Source organism: Protomyctophum bolini, assembly GCF_963924005.1.
Source record: "Protomyctophum bolini genome assembly, chromosome: 7".
NCBI classification, from domain to species: domain Eukaryota; kingdom Metazoa; phylum Chordata; class Actinopteri; order Myctophiformes; family Myctophidae; genus Protomyctophum; species Protomyctophum bolini.
The window spans coordinates 20,247,129-20,267,177 of NC_137868.1; the positions used below are offsets into that span (position 1 = coordinate 20,247,129).

Here is a 20,049-nt window from a genome sequence, read left to right on the forward strand (position 1 = left end):
GAAGAATTGGGGGAGAGAGACAGAACGAGAGAGTGGGAGAGAGAGGCTGACACCCATTGCTTGTTATTGATTTTGCAAGATTGAAGCCAGTGAAGGCCCGGGCACTATCCCGGATGCCCGCCTCACAGCTCTTATCTCAGTGACAAGGACGCCTCCTCAGACTCCAATTTCTCACCCAAATATTAACTCATTAATCATAGCCGCTTGTCCAAGATGGATTTTAATTTAGCTTAGAACAGCTGTGGTGTCTCCCACTCACACGTTGCCAGGGGAATATAAAAAAAATTGTGCTTACTACTTTTCTGTCTCTCTCATATACAGTATGCCGACTTTCTCCCTCTACAGTCTACAGTATCTGTCCCGTCTGTCTGTCTGTCTGTCTGTTGTTATGCTATTAGGTGTATGCTATTAGGTGTATGCTATTAGGTGTATCCTAATAGCATAACTGCGCAATGCTCCTCTTCCCATTCTCTCTCTCTCTCTCTCTCTCTCTCTCTCTCTCTCTCTCTCTCTCTCTCTCTCATTCTTTCTCCAGTTCTGTATTTACCAAACCAAACTTTTTTTTAATCCTCAGACCGAGGCAAGGAATGTTCTGCTCCTCATCTCTGTAACACAAGTGTACATACTCATCTAAATGCAAATATCCTGCATTGCAATAAGGCTGTGGGCGCAAAATGTCCTCCCCAACCCCCCCCCCCTCTCTCTCTCTCTCTTTCACACTCAAATACACATGCACACTCACTCTACTTTTTGATTTAAAAACAAATTGGGCACTTAAGAGCAAGGATCAAATGAGCAGTGGCTGAACTAGGTCTACAGTTCTGACCCCCCCCCCTCTCTCTGACTCTCTCTTGGTTCTCTTTGCCACTCATTCTAACCCAGCATCCCACCCTTCCCTTCCTTCCTCTCTCTCTCTCTCTCTCTCTCTCTCTCTCTCTCTCTCTCTCTCTCTCTCTCTCTCTCTCTCTCTCTCTCTCTCTCTCTCTCTCCTCCCTCCCTCCCTCCCTCCCCCCCCCCCCCCCTCCCTCCCTCCCTCCATCCCTCTCTATCCCCTCCCCTCCTAATCTCTTCAATTCCCTCTGCTCACACAGCTCTGCCCTCTTTCTTCTCTCCCCCCGTCCGTCTCTCGTCGGTGGATCCTCAAACTACACCCTCCGTCCGGTGTGTCGGCGCGGCCCAGCGTGAGGAGGTGGAAAGCTGTGAGCGACACTTTTAATTTTCCACACGCCGCGTCAGTGTCGGCGCAGTGCCTCGGTGTAGGGTTAGTGCCGGCCCAGACAGGAGTGGCGGAGCTGTCTGACACACTCAGCACTCTCTCACAGGGGAGTGTCACAGTCACTTTGTCATGATTAAAAATGGCGGACGGACAAGCCACCGGCCAATACACAGTGGGAGACGGCTCCCGAACTGTGTGGGTATATGAGCTGCTTTGGATGTACGCACGTCCTTCCAGGTTGCATGGATGGAGTGGATGACGGACGGATGGAGAAATAGTTCCATATGCGGAATGACTGAAAGAGCAGGTCCCTTACCTGTCACTCTCATCCCAGGATATGCAGGTCTGGTTGGTGGTTCCCTGACAGAGGGGGAAATGAAAAGAGCAATCAATCTATAGGAAATAGGACTGTCAACAGCAACAAAAAAGCATTTCCTTCTTGTAATTACCATTTCATAATTACTATAATAGTTTCATTTTATTTTGTTTTAATCGCTGTACAAATAAATGTTTCTATTAAATTAATGGCACAATAACCCTTTTCTTCAAGCCCACAGCAATATGTGTTATTTGTTTATGCGGGTTTGTTTCTTTGTAACATCGGACGGGCAGGTTTTTGTGAAACACGTTGTAGGCTCCTCCAAAGAGATGAGTACTTTTTGTGTCAACGGTCAAAGGTTGCAGTCACAAGACATCCTAGAACAAGAGATAAGTCAAAGTCGTACGATTTGTCACACGTTACCGCAGTGAAATTAGTTCTCCGCATTTGACCCATCTCTTGGAGGGGTGAGCTGCAGCAGTGCCGCGCTCGGGAATTATTTGATTAGTTGATTTGACCCCCCAATCCAACCCGTTGGTGCCCAGCAGGGAGACATTGGGTCCCATTTTTACAGTCTTTGGTATGACCCGGCCGGATATCGAACCCCAACCTCCCAGGGCAGACACTCTAACCAGGCCACTGACTGGTGTTGGTGCGGGCAGGGTTTGCATTGCACCCAAAGGTGCATTTGTTTAAAATGTATTTTTAAATACATTTCCCCTGCTTTTGCGTGATACGTAGAGCCGATTGACAATTAATTGTCACACAAATAATTGGGATCAACAATTGAATTGTGTGTTTTTGCATTGAACATTGTAACGTTACAATTTGTATTTCCGTTTGACTTTTAGGCTTCGTAATCACAAATTACACAGATATACAGATATACAAATAATAACTAACAAAATAGTGGAAATAGTTGATCTACAAGCTTACAACATGTGTTGTAACTAAAGCTTGTAGATGTTTCTGCTATTTTTCTGCTATTTTTGGAAAAATGTTTAAAGTGTATGGACATTTTTCAACAAATCTCAAATAATTGCGAATTCTGACAGGCCTCGTGTGATTTGAGGGGTGAAGGAGCACTTACGTTGTACAGGTGAGAGAACTCGACTTCTACGGGAGCAGAGAGGAAGGCTGGGGTGGGCTTGATGGTTACAGACACAACCTTGGAGTTAAGCACCGTGCTGTTCCTGTGGAGACAGCGACATATGCTCAATTTCATACCAACTTCCAAGCACCTTTAATTGAAAACACAAGACTGCCGAGCCAATTCCCTTTCAAGGAGAGGCTCGTGGCATCTGAGGATTTGATCATCTCACCCAATCATAATCCATTTGAAGCTTGAGCTGTGTGAGTAATTTGCTGGTAAATAGTTTGACTGCAAACAGTGACGTCAAAAACCATAGACATGTCCAGAGACAAAGGAATGTGAATTGAGATGAAAATAACACTTCATTGCTCCCGGAAAGACCAAACGATTTTCTTTCTAACTGACTCCCCAATCTATTTATAGAAGCCAAAAACTCTGAAACTCGAAAGCGCCAACTTACAACAAACATCCCAACTCCCCCCGGGCATGGTGTTACATCTGAGGCAGTACACATTATTTTCCATCCATCTTGACTTTTATTTCTCAATAATATTTTGATGTGTCCACAATCTCCCTTCCCCGTTTAGTATGCATTGCAATATCTGGCTTTCATAGACGTGCTATCAATCATATACCGAATGAGGCCACATCAGGCCAAAAATAAATTGCAGCTGGATTCACTGACAATACCTTCAAAACTTACAGTCGGCCAGAGACATGTTTCATAGCCCGCAGACAGTAGTTGCTCCCTGCTCCTCAGATACACACGGCATCCTGTATGCAACATCTCCCTCGCCAAACTCAAAAGGCAATCAGTCAACTTAAGCACTGATGTCACCCAGTCTCCTGCCTCAAACTCATCCCATTTCCGCGAAGATGAAATCAGATGCCGAGGATGGAGGGAGGTGGGGGAGTGTATAGTGGGTGTCTGGGTGGTTAACAAACGGGAATATTAAGAGCAGCTGAGCCATGTGGAGAGAGACAAAAGATATAATAGGAGTGGAGCAGGATTTCTACTTTGCTCTTCGTGCTTGCTTACACATGTTCCCATATCATTATGCAGTGTAGCAGCATTAGCATAATGGAGATCTTCACTGCAGGAATCAAAGCGACACGACACAAAAGCCAAATAGATCACTGCATACAGAAGCACACACGTACAGTATGCCCATAGTATGCTCCAATCGCACATGCACCCACGCACCCATGAGCAAATGCACAGCACGCATGGTGGAACCCACGCACTAACAATCCCACAGTGCCACACATACTGTCAAAAACAAACACAGCTGCATAACAAAATGTATGTTAATCTTTCTGAAAACGCCTGAATTCCCCCCCCCCCCACACACACACACACATGAAATCCCTCTTTCCCTCGTGGAGATCAAAGGCATGCATGCTGCACACGGAACCCGCCGTGCCGCCGGGGCGCTGTCACTTCTGTGTCAAATCCCTGTTTCAGTGTTTGCCATGAATGTTTCAGTTGACAGACAAAGAAAAGTCTGGAGTCTTGCAGCATTGCATGCGAGGAGGAGAGCCGTACCTCTGTAGAGACAGGATGCTGCCCAGGTTCCTGTAGAGGACGATGCCAGTCACAAATGTGGAGGTGTCATCTGAATCTGTGACACACACACACACACACACACACACACACACACACACACACACACACACACACACACACACACACACACACACACAAAGGAGACAGAGCAAAGGAGACAGAGCAAAGGAGACAGAGCAAAGGAGTGAGATCAAGGATGGCTGCGCTGACTGAGAGAGATACTGCACAGCGGGCGGGGGGTTGTACTACACATTCTGATGCAGGGGATGCCCAGACCAGCGGTTCCCAAACTTGTCCATGCCAAGACCTCCCAAATTTCCAGAGCTAAATTGCCTACAATGAAAGAAAGCAACACACCCCAACAGCTCTTTTTTTTTAGTAACGGGTGAACGGGTGTACATGGACCATTTCTTCCCCATCTAGATACCAAATCTCTTGGCCAAAACATTGCCGATCTACAAGCTTACAACGCCCTTACAAAATTCTGTTTTGGCTAATACCCCAGAGATTTTGGATGCTGGGGTTCAAGTAAGTTATAAGTTTCTCTTTTGGCCATTTTGATGCCAGTGACAGTGGAGTGAATAGGAGAGAGACGGGGGGACATGAAGCAAAGGGCCTCAGGTCACATTCAAGCCTGCAGGGTCGGCTGCGGCAAGGACTGAACCCTGATGTTTATGTGCACCTCCCAAGGACTGAACCCTGATGTTTATGTGCACCTCCCAAGGACTGAACCCTGATGGTTATGTGCACCTCCCAAGGACTGAACCCTGATGGTTATGTGCTCTACCAGGTGAGCCACCAGGGACTGAACCCTGATGGTTACAGTATGTGCTCTACCAGGTGAGCCACCAGGGCACCTCCCAAGAGTTATTTTACACAGGCCCTGGAGCTGGCCCACATGACTAGACAAATATAAACTCTGTCTCTTCACACACATACACATAGACATCCACATGACTCAGGAGTATACAAGCACACGTACATGTAGGCTGCTGTATCGACACACTTACGGTATACTATGATGCACACAAACAAAATAACTTATGCAAACATGCATGATAATCGACTGCATGCTTGTAAAAAACATGAATAAATGTATACGCGACACGTGAGCTCGCATTCAAAGCACGCATGCTGTGAACAACTCATATGTAAACACATTAAAAGTTCAAAGCAACACAAGCTTGTATCTCGTGCACTGAACACTCAAACTCACACACACACACACACACACACACACACAGCTGAATTTGTATCTGTATTGTACTATGTTTTTGTATGGACGTGGTGTTGGGTGCCTGCACATATGCACACATGGCATCAACGCATGGTGTTGTGTGCAGGCGCCTGCACTTTGTCCTTCTTTTATCTGTTGTACTATGTTTTTGTATGGACGTGGTGATGGGTGCCTGCACATGTGCACACATGGCATCAACGCATGGTGTTGTGTGCAGGCGCCCTACACTCCGTCTTTCTTTTTATTTTACCCCCCTTTTCCCCTCACTGTATTTTTTCCCTTTTTGCTTCCTATATGATGAATTCCTGTTCTGTTCTTTAACTACATAGAAGTGTCTATTTGTTTGTCTCTAAATGTTTTGATGAATTGAACAATGTGGACCCTGTTGTAAACAAGTGTAAGGCTTAATTGGGTCGTCCACTCACAGTTAACAGTCTTTGTATTGAGTTTGTGCTTGAAATGTACTGTAATTCTGCAAACTGTTAAATATAAATATTTCAATCAATCAGACACACACACACACACACACACACACACACACACACACACACACACATGCTAACACACGAATGCACACCATGAACATACATGCACAAGTAAGCCCTCATACTGCTCGTATTGTGCTGCGGCCGTGTGTGCGTGTCTCTGTGTGTGCGTGTCTCCCACACAAAGACATTAAAAGTTAAAAGCATTAGAAACTTGCAGTGTAAGCACATGCGTTGCTCATGCTCATGCACTTTGCATTATATGCACATGGACGCACGCACGCACGCATGCACGCACGCAGCCACGCAACCACACACACACACACACACACACACAGGCCTTATGCCCCTCCAACTTTACTTTAAGTGGGGTTTAAGTGGTAACTTATTTTTTTTGCCAACCCCTATTTATTTTCTGAAATTACGCCTCTGCTTTCTCCTGCTGCAGTGTGAGAGGCTCACAGCCCGGACCCCATCTGCCACACCATCTGAAGCCATCCAGATCGCCATGCTCTGTGGCAGCCTGGGAGCGCTCAGTGCCATACACATATACACGCAGGCTATATTGCTTCCAGGTTGCAGCTGAGCTCCCATGGGCATCGGTGGGGAATGGACCGAGACACGCATGATTTGGAGGGAAGTATATGTCCTGCTCCTTTGGCTGACTTTGGCTGAATATCATTGCTGTCGAAAAGCCATAACGTTTTAGGAAATGGGTAAAGAAATGACATGTATTACAATGAACCGCATGTAGTTATTTGTTCCCAAGTTACTGTTAATATACCTACAAGCAGGTTGTGGTACATTGCGTTGTGAGCTTCTGCAATATTTTGTTACTTTTGCACGTTGGACAACAAAGTAGGGCATTCATTTACACAAAAACATTAGAAGAATGAAATGAAACATGTAGATACAAGGTTTCCAACCGACAACGACGATATGCTCAGCCAGATTTGTGAAAGGCAAAGCTAGAGAGAAACATTCTTCCCTCTAATATAATACTTAATAATACGTGTGATCATGTTTTATAGTGTGAAAAAAAATCACGGCACTCCATCTTGAAGGAAGATTTAAGTTCAATTAAAATTTCACTCAGAAAATCTGCCTGCACAGTGAATTGGGTTCACGTATCTTTTGCTATGTGCTCTTTCCCCCCCCATCTCCCAGTGTTTGTCCGTGGCTACAATAGGCCTACATGCATATCATTTGTAATTGTGCACATTACTTGACAATCATATTCACCCCCAGAGTTTGTCTATCTGGTTTAAAACGTGTTTGTTTGTTCGTTTCTCTGCTTGTCAGACTTTCTCTTCCTCAACTCGCCCGTGGGCAGGCAGGCGAGAGCCGACGCCGCCGTGCGCTTGCTCATCGTGCATGAGCTTCTACCTCGCCGCTCTGAAAGGTTTCACAGAGGGTGCCAGCGGCAACCGCACATTATCAATCAGAGCAAACAGGCCGTCGGAGAGAGACTCTTTGGCAACCTGCGAGATCATCCATGCTGCACATGTCAGGTGCGGAGCCATGACTGGCTGCTGATGTCGGCGCCGCCACAGCCATGGAGACACATCTCCCAGCTGGGGAGGAAATTACCTCTAATTGCTCCTGATTGGCTCCTGTTGACTCCTGATTAGGAGTGACGGCCTCGTTAGCATGCGAATGGTGAAAAGGTCGCTAACGACCCAGAGCCCCACGCCCCCCGCTGGTGCCAAACAATCCTTTTGGCTCCAAACAATGCAACCCTTCAGCTTCAGTTCTGTGGCACTCAGAGAGTCCCACTCAACTCCAGCAAAAGTCAGCCTCGCACTCTCTATGTTGAACAAATATAATGAGGGTTTGAGTCATTACAATTAACTAGAGCAGTTTGCTGTGTTTTCAAGACATTTGCAGTTTGTAAATAGTAACTGCTGACAGCCAGTAATTAGTTCTGAGATGTTTACAGAGTTAGTGAGTTGTTCACAATGCACTATGCTGCACTGTGTGCATGTGGAAGTGAGTTGGTAGCAATCGTAGCTCTTTCGTACTTACTTGGCGTACAGTTACTGAATAGAAGTTATTTAGGGGTTTAACCACTTAACAAAGCTAGGCGCCGATGATGTATTTGCGTTCTTCGCCAACGTATGCATGGTTCTAGGTTGCTAAGCAACAGATACAACAGGAAATGTACGTCCTTGGTTCTGGTGACTCATACTGCCTGGGCAATGTTTCTTATTACTTTTTCATATATTTTTAAATACTTAGTATTTATTTGTTTTGATGGTTCCTTATTCTTTTCCTTATCCTTTTCATTTTCCAAAAAAATAAATAACACGGCCCCCTCCTGTACTAGAAGGGTATTATGAGTCACCAGAACCAAGGACGAGTGTTTTTGTCTGCCCGGTGGTTCTCTGACAGTGTGATAAAACGGTTTCCAGAAACGGTACCAAAATGTGATGGAACCGATTCCGCTTTCCTCAATATTGGATCTGGTTCCTCCGGATCCAGATTCCAAGCCCTTTTTAAGGGTCCCTTGTTGTTACAGGTTCTTAGTACCTGGTGTGCCAGTGGAGAGGACGTTCTTGGACACTGCAACCCTGTCCTCTGAGCTCCGGGCCCAGTCCACCATCCCTCTCCAGCCCTTCATGGGGAAGTTGATGTCAGCGTTGCCTGCCACCGGCCGCTTGTGGATGCTCAGAACTACAACCCAGAGAGAGACAGGACAGAAAGACACACAGACAGTATACACAGTTACAGTATACACAACCTGTACCATTTGAAAACAGCTGATGTATAGCTTTGTGAATCTGCTATTTTCAAAACATCTTGAAAAACACTGGTGAAGGTAAACAAACATCGCACTCTAAACAAAGTCCATAGGCGTCCGGTGTTTAAAGGGCACCTCTTTAGCATGACATCATTTCTAAAAGCCCAACGTTGGAGGGGCTAGCGCCCCTCAAAAACGTGGCAACATTATAAGTATCACAATCATTTTAACCACTTTGTGTATACTAGTAGTGGCAGTACTGAATATAAATGTATTGTTCTTTTTTTCTCAAGGCCAAAACATATTTGTACAGAGTTACATTAAATTAACCCTCAGGATTTCACTGCGACCCTTTTGAAACACACCTCACCTCTTCTCATTTAGTGACAATTACCTACGTACAGCTATAGGGAGGTGGAGAAGAGAACATAGCGATATGGCTGGCGGCTGTGCTTACGAGTGAGGCGAGCGTGGGACTCAAGTGGGTCAGTAGCCGCGGAGGTGTGGGCGACTGCTTGGCTGCAAACAGCGAGGTGGCGCCGCTATAAACAGGACCTCTCACCTGGCCCCGGTTCCCACACAAGCTCCCTGGATGCAAACGACCCGACTCAGTGGCTCCGGTGCTGCCGTCGGCTCCCCCGCGGTGTGGCTCACAGAGAGCAGCGGTGACTATGTGTGATGCAGCCGACGGGACTCGGAATGTGGATTTAACCTCCCACAAGACTTAGAAACACGTGTGTGTGTGTGTGTGTGTGTGTGTGTGTGTGTGTGTGTGTGTGTGTGTGTGTGTGTGTGTGTGCATGCGTGCGTGCGTGCGTGCGTGCGTGCGCGCGTGTGTGTGTGTGCGTGTGTGTGCGTGTGTGAGGTAATATTTGGCCTAACGTTGCTGTCTCAAGATAGATATTGGGAGATAAATATAGCATGGTATACACTATACAGGATCAGTTTTAAGTTGGAAGTCCCATGCGGCGGGCCGGGCACTTCTCCAATAATCCAGCATTTATCTCCTGCCAGTGTCGATGTTTTGTGTGTCTCTGAGCAGATTTGAAGAAAATAGCTAGTTGCAGTATTGCACTGGAAAAACAACAACAATAACAATAGTATATGTTGCCATTGCTGTGTATACCGGGAGAATAGTTTGTGTGCATGGGCATCCCTGCTGCCTGAGGGGTAATGGCTGACCTAAGTTCTCTGTGACCTCGTACAGGTCCTGGAAGTCCTTCATCCTCAGGCCGATGACATCTACGAAGTCTTCAACCAGACGGAACAGCTCCTTAATGTTGGGCCCCAGCTGAGTGACAGAGATACAGGGAGAGAGTACAGAGAGACGGTTCACAGGCAAACAGAGAGTGGGAGGGAGACAGACAGACGGAGAGATGGCAAGAGAAGGATAGAGACACAGACAGGGAATAAGACGGGATGAACAGACAGAGCCAGAAATAGACAAAGACAAAGACGGCGAACAGGAGAGAGCGACATAGAGAGACAGAGAAGGAGAAGTAGAAAATGATTAATTATTCACTTTGGCCAGACCAAACACACATACATCAGTGAGCATGCACATGTCACACGCACAAGTTCTTTCGTCTTTTCTGGCAAATATTAGACAACTGTCCCATGCTTCATGGTTGATCCATTTCCGATATGTCACACTGCTGTGGGGCTTTGTCTTCCATTCCAAGTCGTCAAATGGCAGACATTATCGCTTGCTTTTTGCACATCCTCCTAGTATCACTCCTTTAAAGGAAATAACTGTTTACCATGTGTTACATGTTTACAGCGCTCCACAGACAATCTGTCAGGAGGAAACCTCATAACTACATTTTTGAGGTTTTTGATTTCTTTCCATAAATCAGTGCTATTGAACACCCTTTACGTCTGTGTGTTGTTTCGAAAATATTGAACCAATGTAGTAAAAATGCATTGGACAAAACCTCATAACTCCATTGGACCATCAAACTGTCTTCTAAAACAACTCCACCACCTCTCTCCTTCTCATGCAATATCAAAAGTCACAACACCAACTTGTATGAGGCAGTATTGCATTGTTTAAAAGAATATAAGGTTTTCTTAATTTCCTTAAAAATATATATTTGTAATTTCCTGAAAAATTTACAATTTGGAGTTATGAGGTTTCCTCTGGACATCAACGTCATGTTGTGTGTGTGTGTGTGTGTGTGTGTGTGTGTGTGTGTGTGTGTGTGTGTGTGTGTGTGTGTGTGTGCGTGCGTGTCTTGTGTGTGTCTTAGCCCAGTCAAGTATCAATTTCTCTTGTTGAGTGTTTGTCGTGCTCTTCAAGTGGAGGAGCGTGTATAACTAATTACTACTAAAGCAGGGGTTCACAGATGTTCCCACTTCCCAGCTCCAGATCCAAAAGAGAAATGTTGTGTCTCACCGGGACCCAAACGTACAAAAATACATTATGTACGAACAATTTAATTTTGTAATACTAACCAGCTGTGCTTCCTCCCATCTCTCCCTGTTCTCCTCCATCAGCAGGTTACTGACGGATTGGACAAAATTCTGTAAGGAAAACACACGCGTGCATGCACGTGCAAGCACACACACGCACGCACACACACACACACACACACACACACACACACACACACACACACACACACACACACACACACACACACACACACACACACACACACACACACACACACACACACACACACACACACAGATAGCAGTCATCCTGGAGTCAACACGCAACAATTGCTAAATTTCAACACACTGCTCATTAAAATAAATGCTTCATGGCTTTCAGCTTGTGTTTCCTTGCTAAAGCTACAGTCCGTAAGTTTTATGTCCTATGCAGGATTCAAGTTAAAATACTATTGAAGTCATGAGCCAGCTGCAAGCAGTACGCTATACTCCACACCAAAATGTCTCCATGGAAGGGTAACCTCTAACCTGCAGATGCACTAGTTTTATTAACATAGTGGCTAAAATATTTTTTTTATCAATAAAATACGTTTTGACATCTTTACGCTACAGTAATAATTTGGATAATTTATGTAATCCCCGCATTATTTTTCCACTGTAAAGCTTGTATACTGTACAGTACAATAGCTGGCCCTCTGCGGGTCACATTCATCCCACTCACCTTCATGTCTGTGCTGCTGGGGCTGTAGTAGGCCCTCCTAAAGATCTCCGTCATGTTCTTCAGTACGTCTACTATAGCCAGGAGGTCTCCACTGTAGCTGGTCCCGTCACTGGACGTCTCCCTCAGTTTGGTCATCACCTCGGAAACTCCGTCTCCCACAAGGCCACGCTGCGCCTTCGACAGGTGCTCCCGCGTCTGCGGGCGGAGAAAGCAGGTTCCGTCATCCAATTAGTTACAATACAGTATGATCAGTTTGGCAGCAAATTGGCTTTTGGTGATAGAATCTTTTCTTACAATACTATGATGAGCGATTCCCAACCTGTGGGCCGGTGCCCACTGGCGGGCCGTGAGGATATTGAAAGTTGGCACTTAGATAATTGGCAACAACAAGATTTAATGATAATATAACATTAATATAATATTATGGTAGTCTTTCTTTAAAACCTAGGGGGGGGAAATTATTTTTCATTGTGATACTGATGAATAGGAAATTATGCTACATTCATTCCAAGCCAGAACACAATCGATTCATGTATCATTAAAATAATAATAAAAATGACCACGGCCCACCGTTCTGGCCACTTGGTCAGAATGGCCCACGTTCCCAACCTTTCACTGATCCAGAACATAATGAGTTGGATTAACCAGACATAAATTACACATTTTTAGGCTTCTAATCTGCTGTACAACAGCAGGCCTTTATTATTATTATTATTATTATTATTTGTTTATCTTGCTGGGCCAGGGGATGGCTCCATAAAATCAGCAATACATCTACTTTACATACAAAATGACGATACATTTTCACAGATTTGATGAAGGTGATAATGACACACACATGCTCACCAGAGTTTGTATGCTACGGTAATCGTTGGAGATGCATTTCATATAGGTGGGGTTCTCCCAGTAGGCCATGCCCTCGTCATCCAGGGAGCAGCGGCGCAGAATGAGCCCTAAAATGCAGAGAGGTCACATGATGCAACATGCTGCTCTACACACAGAAATTAAGCAATTACAAGGTTTCTGCTCAAACGCAACGATATGGCTCGTTGGGGGGGTGGGGGGGGGGGCAGCAGGAAGGGTAAGCTCACCCATAGTGTTGGGGGGGTGGGGGGGTGGGGGGGGGGGCAGCAGGAAGGGTAAGCTCACCCATAGTGTTGGGGGGGTGGGGGGGGGCAGCAGGAAGGGTAAGCTCACCCATAGCGTTGGGGGGGTGGGGGGGGGCAGCAGGAAGGGTAAGCTCACCCATAGCGTTGGGGGGGCAGCAGGAAGGGTAAGCTCACCCATAGTGTTGGGGGGGCAGCAGGAAGGGTAAGCTCACCCATAGTGTTGGGGGGGGTGGGGGGGGGGCAGCAGGAAGGGTAAGCTCACCCATAGTGTTGGGGGGGTGGGGGGGGGGCAGCAGGAAGGGTAAGCTCACCCATAGTGTTGGGGGGGTGGGGGGGGGGCAGCAGGAAGGGTAAGCTCACCCATAGTGTTGGGGGGGTGGGGGGGGGGCAGCAGGAAGGGTAAGCTCACCCATAGTGTTGGGGGGGTGGGGGGGGGGCAGCAGGAAGGGTAAGCTCACCCATAGCGTTGGGGGGGTGGGGGGGGGGCAGCAGGAAGGGTAAGCTCACCCATAGTGTTGGGGGGGTGGGGGGGGGGCAGCAGGAAGGGTAAGCTCACCCATAGCGTTGGGGGGGTGGGGGGGGGGCAGCAGGAAGGGTAAGCTCACCCATAGCGTTGGGGGGGTGGGGGGGGGCAGCAGGAAGGGTAAGCTCACCCATAGTGTTGGGGGGGTGGGGGGGGGGGCAGCAGGAAGGGTAAGCTCACCCATAGCGTTGGGGGGGGGGGGCAGCAGGAAGGGTAAGCTCACCCATAGCGTTGGGGGGGTGGGGGGGGGGGCAGCAGGAAGGGTAAGCTCACCCATAGCGTTGGGGGGGGGTGGGGGGGGGGGGGCAGCAGGAAGGGTAAGCTCACCCATAGCGTTGGGGGGGTGGGGGGGGGGGCAGCAGGAAGGGTAAGCTCACCCATAGCGTTGGGGGGGTGGGGGGGGGGGCAGCAGGAAGGGTAAGCTCACCCATAGCGTTGGGGGGGTGGGGGGGGGGGGCAGCAGGAAGGGTAAGCTCACCCATAGCGTTGGGGGGGTGGGGGGGGGGGCAGCAGGAAGGGTAAGCTCACCCATAGCGTTGGGGGGGTGGGGGGGGGGGGCAGCAGGAAGGGTAAGCTCACCCATAGCGTTGGGGGGGTGGGGGGGGGGGCAGCAGGAAGGGTAAGCTCACCCATAGCGTTGGGGGGGTGGGGGGGGGGGCAGCAGGAAGGGTAAGCTCACCCATAGCGTTGGGGGGGGGGGCAGCAGGAAGGGTAAGCTCACCCATAGCGTTGGGGGGGGGGCAGCAGGAAGGGTAAGCTCACCCATAGTGTTGGGGGGGTGGGGGGCAGCAGGAAGGGTAAGCTCACCCATAGCGTTGGGGGGGCAGCGGACTGCCGCAGTGTCACCAGCAGGAGTCATCTTCCAGACCACATTGGAGAAGTTGTCCTCCCCGCAAATCTCATGAGGTTCTGCAGCATGAGATATAAGGTCATACAAGTCGTTTTTAAACTTGAGAATATAATAGCGAAGACGACAGTTGCAGTTGCAAAACTTTTTTTGTTCTTCATTTATTTATTCAGTTTGATTTGATTAATATCGTTTTCTGTCCCTGATGCAATGTGGTGGAGCAGCGCTTCCCAAATAATTCTGGATCAGGGCCCACTAGAGTGCTGTGATTATTTTCCCCCATAAAACATGATCATCGGTTACTATATGATTATACTAGGAGGAAAAGGTGTACAGAAAGTGTTCAAATTAAGTTTTTATGTGGCCACGCCCATCAGTTCATTAAGTATACACTGTTTTGAGTTACCCACCTGAACTTAAGCCTCACCCACAGCTGTGGATGATCGAGGCAATCGCTGTTACATAGAGACATGAATGTGTTTCTTCCCATTCACTGACCTGGACATCTCTTTTCATTGCAGCTTCGGACCTCCTCTGGATCCCCGGGACAGACCTGACCGCCAAAGAACGGCCCAACGCACACCCTCTGTCTCTGCTGTGTACCCCCGCCACATGTTTTTGTACAGACCACCCATGGCGTCCAAGGCTGCCACTTGCCTTCCACTGACACACGCATACACACATGGGCACGCACGCACGCACACGCACACGCACACGCGCGCACACACACACACACACACACACACACACACACACACACACACACACACACACACACACACACACACACACACACACACACACACACACACACACACACACACACACACACACACACACACACACACACACACACACGACTTTTAAAACGATATATTTTATATAGCCTATAGTGCTTGGTGGGAACGAGCGATTTTAATAGGACTAAATGGACCCTTAGTTCTATGGACTATGGGCCCTATAACAAGTCCATTTGGTTCTATTTATAAACTCTGAGTTAAATTAACAATTTTACTGTGTACATTGTAAAACACTGTAAATGTTATGTCTATTTTCCTTCCTTTTTTAACAAGAGTAAATATGACACTGGCATAACACTGGTGTAATGGCATTTTATACATTAAACTCCTCTCTCTCTCTCTCTCTCTCTCTCTCTCTCCTCTATTGCGGTCACTCCTGTCAAGCGTACCGGGACAGTCTCCGAGGAAGCAGTCGACCGTCTCCTCCCAGGGCCCGTTACACTCCTCCCCTCCATAGGAGGGCCCGTTACACTCCCGTGTTCTCTTCATGGTGCCGTTGGCACAGGACGCCGAGCACGAGCTCCAGCTGGACCACAGGTTCCACACGCCGTCCACTGTGAGAGGCCACGAAGAGGAAGTCAACATCAAAGTCTTTATTAATTGGGGAAACTAGACTGGAGGGCTTGGAAAGTCTCTCGGTTTGCTCAAGAATAAAAATAAATAAATAAAAGTCAGCAGCACGGGGTGCATACTTAGTTTAGACTAGTTAGACATGGGTTAAGGTTAGGTTTAGGTGTGCTGCCCCGTGGGAGGTTAGCACTCGTCTAGCAAAAAAGTTGAATTAAAGAAGCATTCAGTGATTTGGGTGATTTGGAAAAAACCCCGGTCCGCTCCCGGAACAAGATGTGCACATCAGTGGGGGGACACAGGCCAACAGCACACACACCAAGCCCCGCCCCCACTCGATCATGAATGGCGGAAGGCCCCTCTCTATCCTGATTGGATGAAGGCTGGGCCACCTAGCCAAAAACGAAACCTACGGTTTTTTGACCATCAGGCGGGGTTAATTGGTTATATGGTCAGCACACAAGTAGGGAGGATTATCACAACAAAACAAAAGAATAAGTGATATTTGAATTAAGTGAAATCACTGAATATACCTTTAAGATGGCTATTTCATGGTGAAAATGATTTACAAAAAGAATAAGGTCAATATTAACCCATTAAGATGAGGCTGATTCTACAAATGTCTTCTAAATCCTAACAGTTTTCTGAAAAACCTCTGTTGCTATATAGGTGATGCTCAAACTTTCCCATACCAAGGACCCCCAAAATGATGTACCATTTGGATGCCGACCCCCATCTCAAATCTTGTTCCAGGGACCCCCAGAAGAAGATTTGAGTTGAAAATGTTCACTTTAAAAAAAAGTATCTATATTCAAAGATTTGTACAAATGTTCATTTTTATAAAAGAAAACTACAAGATCTACAAGCTCATAGCGTGGCACGAAATGATACAGTATGAGCTAACGTAGATCTGCTATTTCTTTAATAAGCCAAAGTACACTTTGAGAACTAATGTGTTGTATTAACCCATTTTGGTTTTAGCATCATGTCGTGCTTTAGCTATTGAAAAATAGCAGATCTACAAGCTCGTAGCGCGCCACCGAGTGGCGCGCTACGAGCTTGTAGATCTGCTATTTTTGAAAAATCGAAGAGCGACTGACATAGAAGACATTTTTAGAATCTGATCTCAGGTCAGAATGAAAACTGTCAGGATGTAGAAGACATTTTTAGAATCTGATCTCAGGTCAGAATGGGTTAAAGAACACCTTGAACTTGCCACGCATAGTGGCACTAAAAGCTTTCTTCAAAGTTTGGCTGTGGGCTAATCCACATTTTTATTGAAATGCTTTTCAACCTTTTTGCCAACAGAGTGCCTTGGATGTTCGTTTCTTAAGACTGTATTCATCCTGAAGTGAAAAATGTGATTGATGTCAAAGACCAAAAGAAGAACAGCAGGGAGAAATAGAGGCTTCAACCAAACTTGTCTTCCTGGGGTGAATAGAAGATCTAAGTGAATGTGAAAAACGGTTCATCGTTCTGGCACGGAAAGCAGGAGCTTCAGTAACAATAGCTTGTACTACAGTGAGGGGGTCCGGGCGTGTTATTCTTTACTTTAGTTGTTTATTTGGCTCGATAATGTACAGACTAGTGTACATTAATGAACACAAAAACATGATTATGAATCACATGCACATGATTAGGTGTACCTAATTACCTGATTTAGAATAGGGCTCACAGTTTCTATTGAAACAATAGATCTTTGGTTCTCAGGGGTCCTTGGAGGGGTTAGAGGGGGTCCCCCACCAGTTAACGTGGCTATTGTAAAATAGCAGATATACAGTCAAGCTCACAGCCAGTTACTTTTGCTGTGCTGCGGGCTTGTACATCTGCAATTTTTTAACATAAAAACAAATCCCTCTGGGGACACTGTGGGAGCTGGGGGTGTGTTCTCTCCTTTGCGCCATCAGTGCCCATACCCTAGGTGGGGTTGGCAAAAGGTCCGTTCTGTGTGGAGTTCGCATGTTCTCCCCGTGTCCCCTAGGGTATAGGTACCTCACAAAAACCATGCAGTAATCCTGGTCTCTATATACTGCCTCCCCCTGACCATGTATTGGAGAAGGTTGATTTGTTTTTAATACATCTTCTCTTCTGGGGCTCCCTCCCAGCCACAAAAAAAACATTTCAGATGGGGGTCCGAGGCCAAATAAAATACAAATATATAGTCTATATCAATTTGAGAACCACTGCACTAGACTGTTTAACTGAAGCTCTTGCCACTGCACCCCTATAATGAAACCGTCCTCCATCACTTACTGTACAAATTATTTTCCTCTTGCACATTGATCCATATTGGAGGTCAACCGAGCCTGCTTAGCATTTCTATACACCCCACCGATCACAATGCAATGTAAATATACACCCCACCGATCACAATGCAATGTAAATATACACCCCACCGATCACAATGCAATGTAAATATACACCCCACCGATCACAATGCAATGTAAATATACACCCCACCGATCACAATGCAATGTAAATATACACCCCACCGATCACAATGCAATGTAAATATACACCCCACCGATCACAATGCAATGTACATTTATCAACTGTATTGTGCAGTACAACTGTATATACTGTATGGTTTTTCCCCCACTCGTATATTCCGTTTTTTCCATTATGGAGAGTTTATTGCTCCCCTGTCCTGTTCAGCAAGGAGATAGCATTGCTTCTATGAGCAAGGAGTGTGTTCCTTACCTGGGCAGACGGCGATGTTACAGAACTTGGTCTGCTTCTCGGGCCCCAAGCACGGGTCCCCCCCGAACTGAGGGGGCTTGCAGGAGCGCGTGCGGTCCCTGTAACCCCGGCCACAGGTCGACGAGCACAAGCTCCAGGGTGACCATTCGTCCCAAGCACCGTGCACTGCAATCAGAGCGGCTAGGGTATGATTTATAGAGGGAAAGACGCCCACAACTCACACATCACACGCGCACACACACACACACACACACACACACACACACACACATGCAGAGCGAAAACTCCACAGTGCTAGCATACATGACCAGATAATCACCATACAAACCTACTGAGACAGAGGATCATGTTCTCAGCGATCATTTACAGGGATCATCGGTGTCAATCCAGTCCTGCGATAGTGTTTTCTATCTGAGAGGTGCTATAGTCGTCTCCCTACCTCCCTACCTGCCATGACTGCCTGCCGGCCTGAATGCAGAAGGAGCCTAGCTGAGCACATTGTGAAGTCTGGTCATTATATTCAGGGCTCCTTCTGATCTGTAGTCAACGCCCTCTCTTTACGCTGGGGGCTTAGGGGCTTAATACCTCAATGCACACACTGTGTCACGCACTAAAGAAATAGCAGATCTACAAGTTCACAAGCTTGACAGAATTGTTATTTTTATTGCGCGACGCTGTTGCACAACTAAGCATAAACGTGTCTTCAGGGCGTGGGACTGCAGATCAGTTTAGAGGCCAGGCAGACGGTGGAAGTGCAAAGACCCCGAGGGGAGCAGCCAGGGGGTCTTTGCATGGGTGAAGCAATGGGCCAAAGAGAGGGCCGGACAAGAGCAGGTCTATAGGCTGGGAACCGGCAGAACGGGGGCCCGCGGGGGTGGGGAGGGGAGCTCGGCCGGACGGGCTTACCTGGACAGACAGCAGAGTTGTTGCAGGGCCTCTGCTCTCGTAGCGGGCCACTGCACTGGGTGCTGTAGGACGAGGAGACACAGAAACGTGTGCGACTCTGCCAGCCCTCCCCACAGGTGGCCGAGCACACGCTCCACGCCGACCACTCCTCGCCCGTGGCTGAGTCTACTGGGGAGGATGGGTGGAAGGATGGGAGGGGAGGGGAGGAAGGAAGGAAGGGGAGGAGGAGAGGGAGGGAGGGAGGAAGGAGGAGGAAGAGGAGAGGGCCGAAACTAATTAGCATGCGGGACGAAGCGTCCTTGGGGCCAAAACAACGGAAAGGGTTGTGGCATGGCGAAAAAGGGGGGAGATTCTGTGCTGCCATTCGTTCTCGGATTTTAGAAGAGGGAGAGGGTGGGGTGAGGGTTGGGGGTGTGTGTGGAAGGGGAGGTTGGGGTGGGAGCACGGTGATTCCATATCCTCATGCATTGACTTCCTGGTTGGAAGCGAATGCCGCTGACTCGTGAGGATATGTCAATCGTGTCTCTCTCTCTCCGACTGCCATGATTGCCCATGCATTCGAGTATAGAAACCTAGTAGGTTGAGCTGATCAATAGGGGTAAGGTTTTGGGCGGTCATGGCTGTCCATTGGGGGGTGGGGGTGGGGATGGGGTGGGGGTGGCGGTGTGTTGCGGGAAGAGGGCCACTGAACAGGGCGTGAGGAACCCATCCGCTAATTGTTACCCATGAGGCGTTCACAAAGAGGAGGGGAGGACTCCATTTGACATCGTGTGTAAAACAGACAGGGCACAATCTCAGGGACGTCACAAATATTTCACCATGTTC

The 20,049-nt window shown here is 47.5% G+C and overlaps 1 protein-coding gene across 1 annotated transcript in view; it reads right to left on the bottom strand.

The window, feature by feature from the left end:
- Positions 1-20,049, bottom strand: part of adgrb1a (adhesion G protein-coupled receptor B1a) — a gene marked incomplete at its 5' end in the record, with an annotated part of 84,569 nt that overhangs the window by 31,968 nt on the left and 32,552 nt on the right. Inside the window, 13 exons of the mRNA XM_080768229.1 lie at positions 1,533-1,576; positions 2,626-2,728; positions 4,175-4,250; positions 8,447-8,590; positions 9,840-9,948; positions 11,112-11,180; positions 11,773-11,967; positions 12,619-12,725; positions 14,212-14,313; positions 14,750-14,914; positions 15,441-15,605; positions 18,319-18,498; positions 19,225-19,389. Coding sequence (XP_080624355.1) covers positions 1,533-1,576; positions 2,626-2,728; positions 4,175-4,250; positions 8,447-8,590; positions 9,840-9,948; positions 11,112-11,180; positions 11,773-11,967; positions 12,619-12,725; positions 14,212-14,313; positions 14,750-14,914; positions 15,441-15,605; positions 18,319-18,498; positions 19,225-19,389 — 1,624 coding nt within the window. The remainder of the gene's footprint in view (positions 1-1,532; positions 1,577-2,625; positions 2,729-4,174; positions 4,251-8,446; positions 8,591-9,839; positions 9,949-11,111; positions 11,181-11,772; positions 11,968-12,618; positions 12,726-14,211; positions 14,314-14,749; positions 14,915-15,440; positions 15,606-18,318; positions 18,499-19,224; positions 19,390-20,049) is intronic.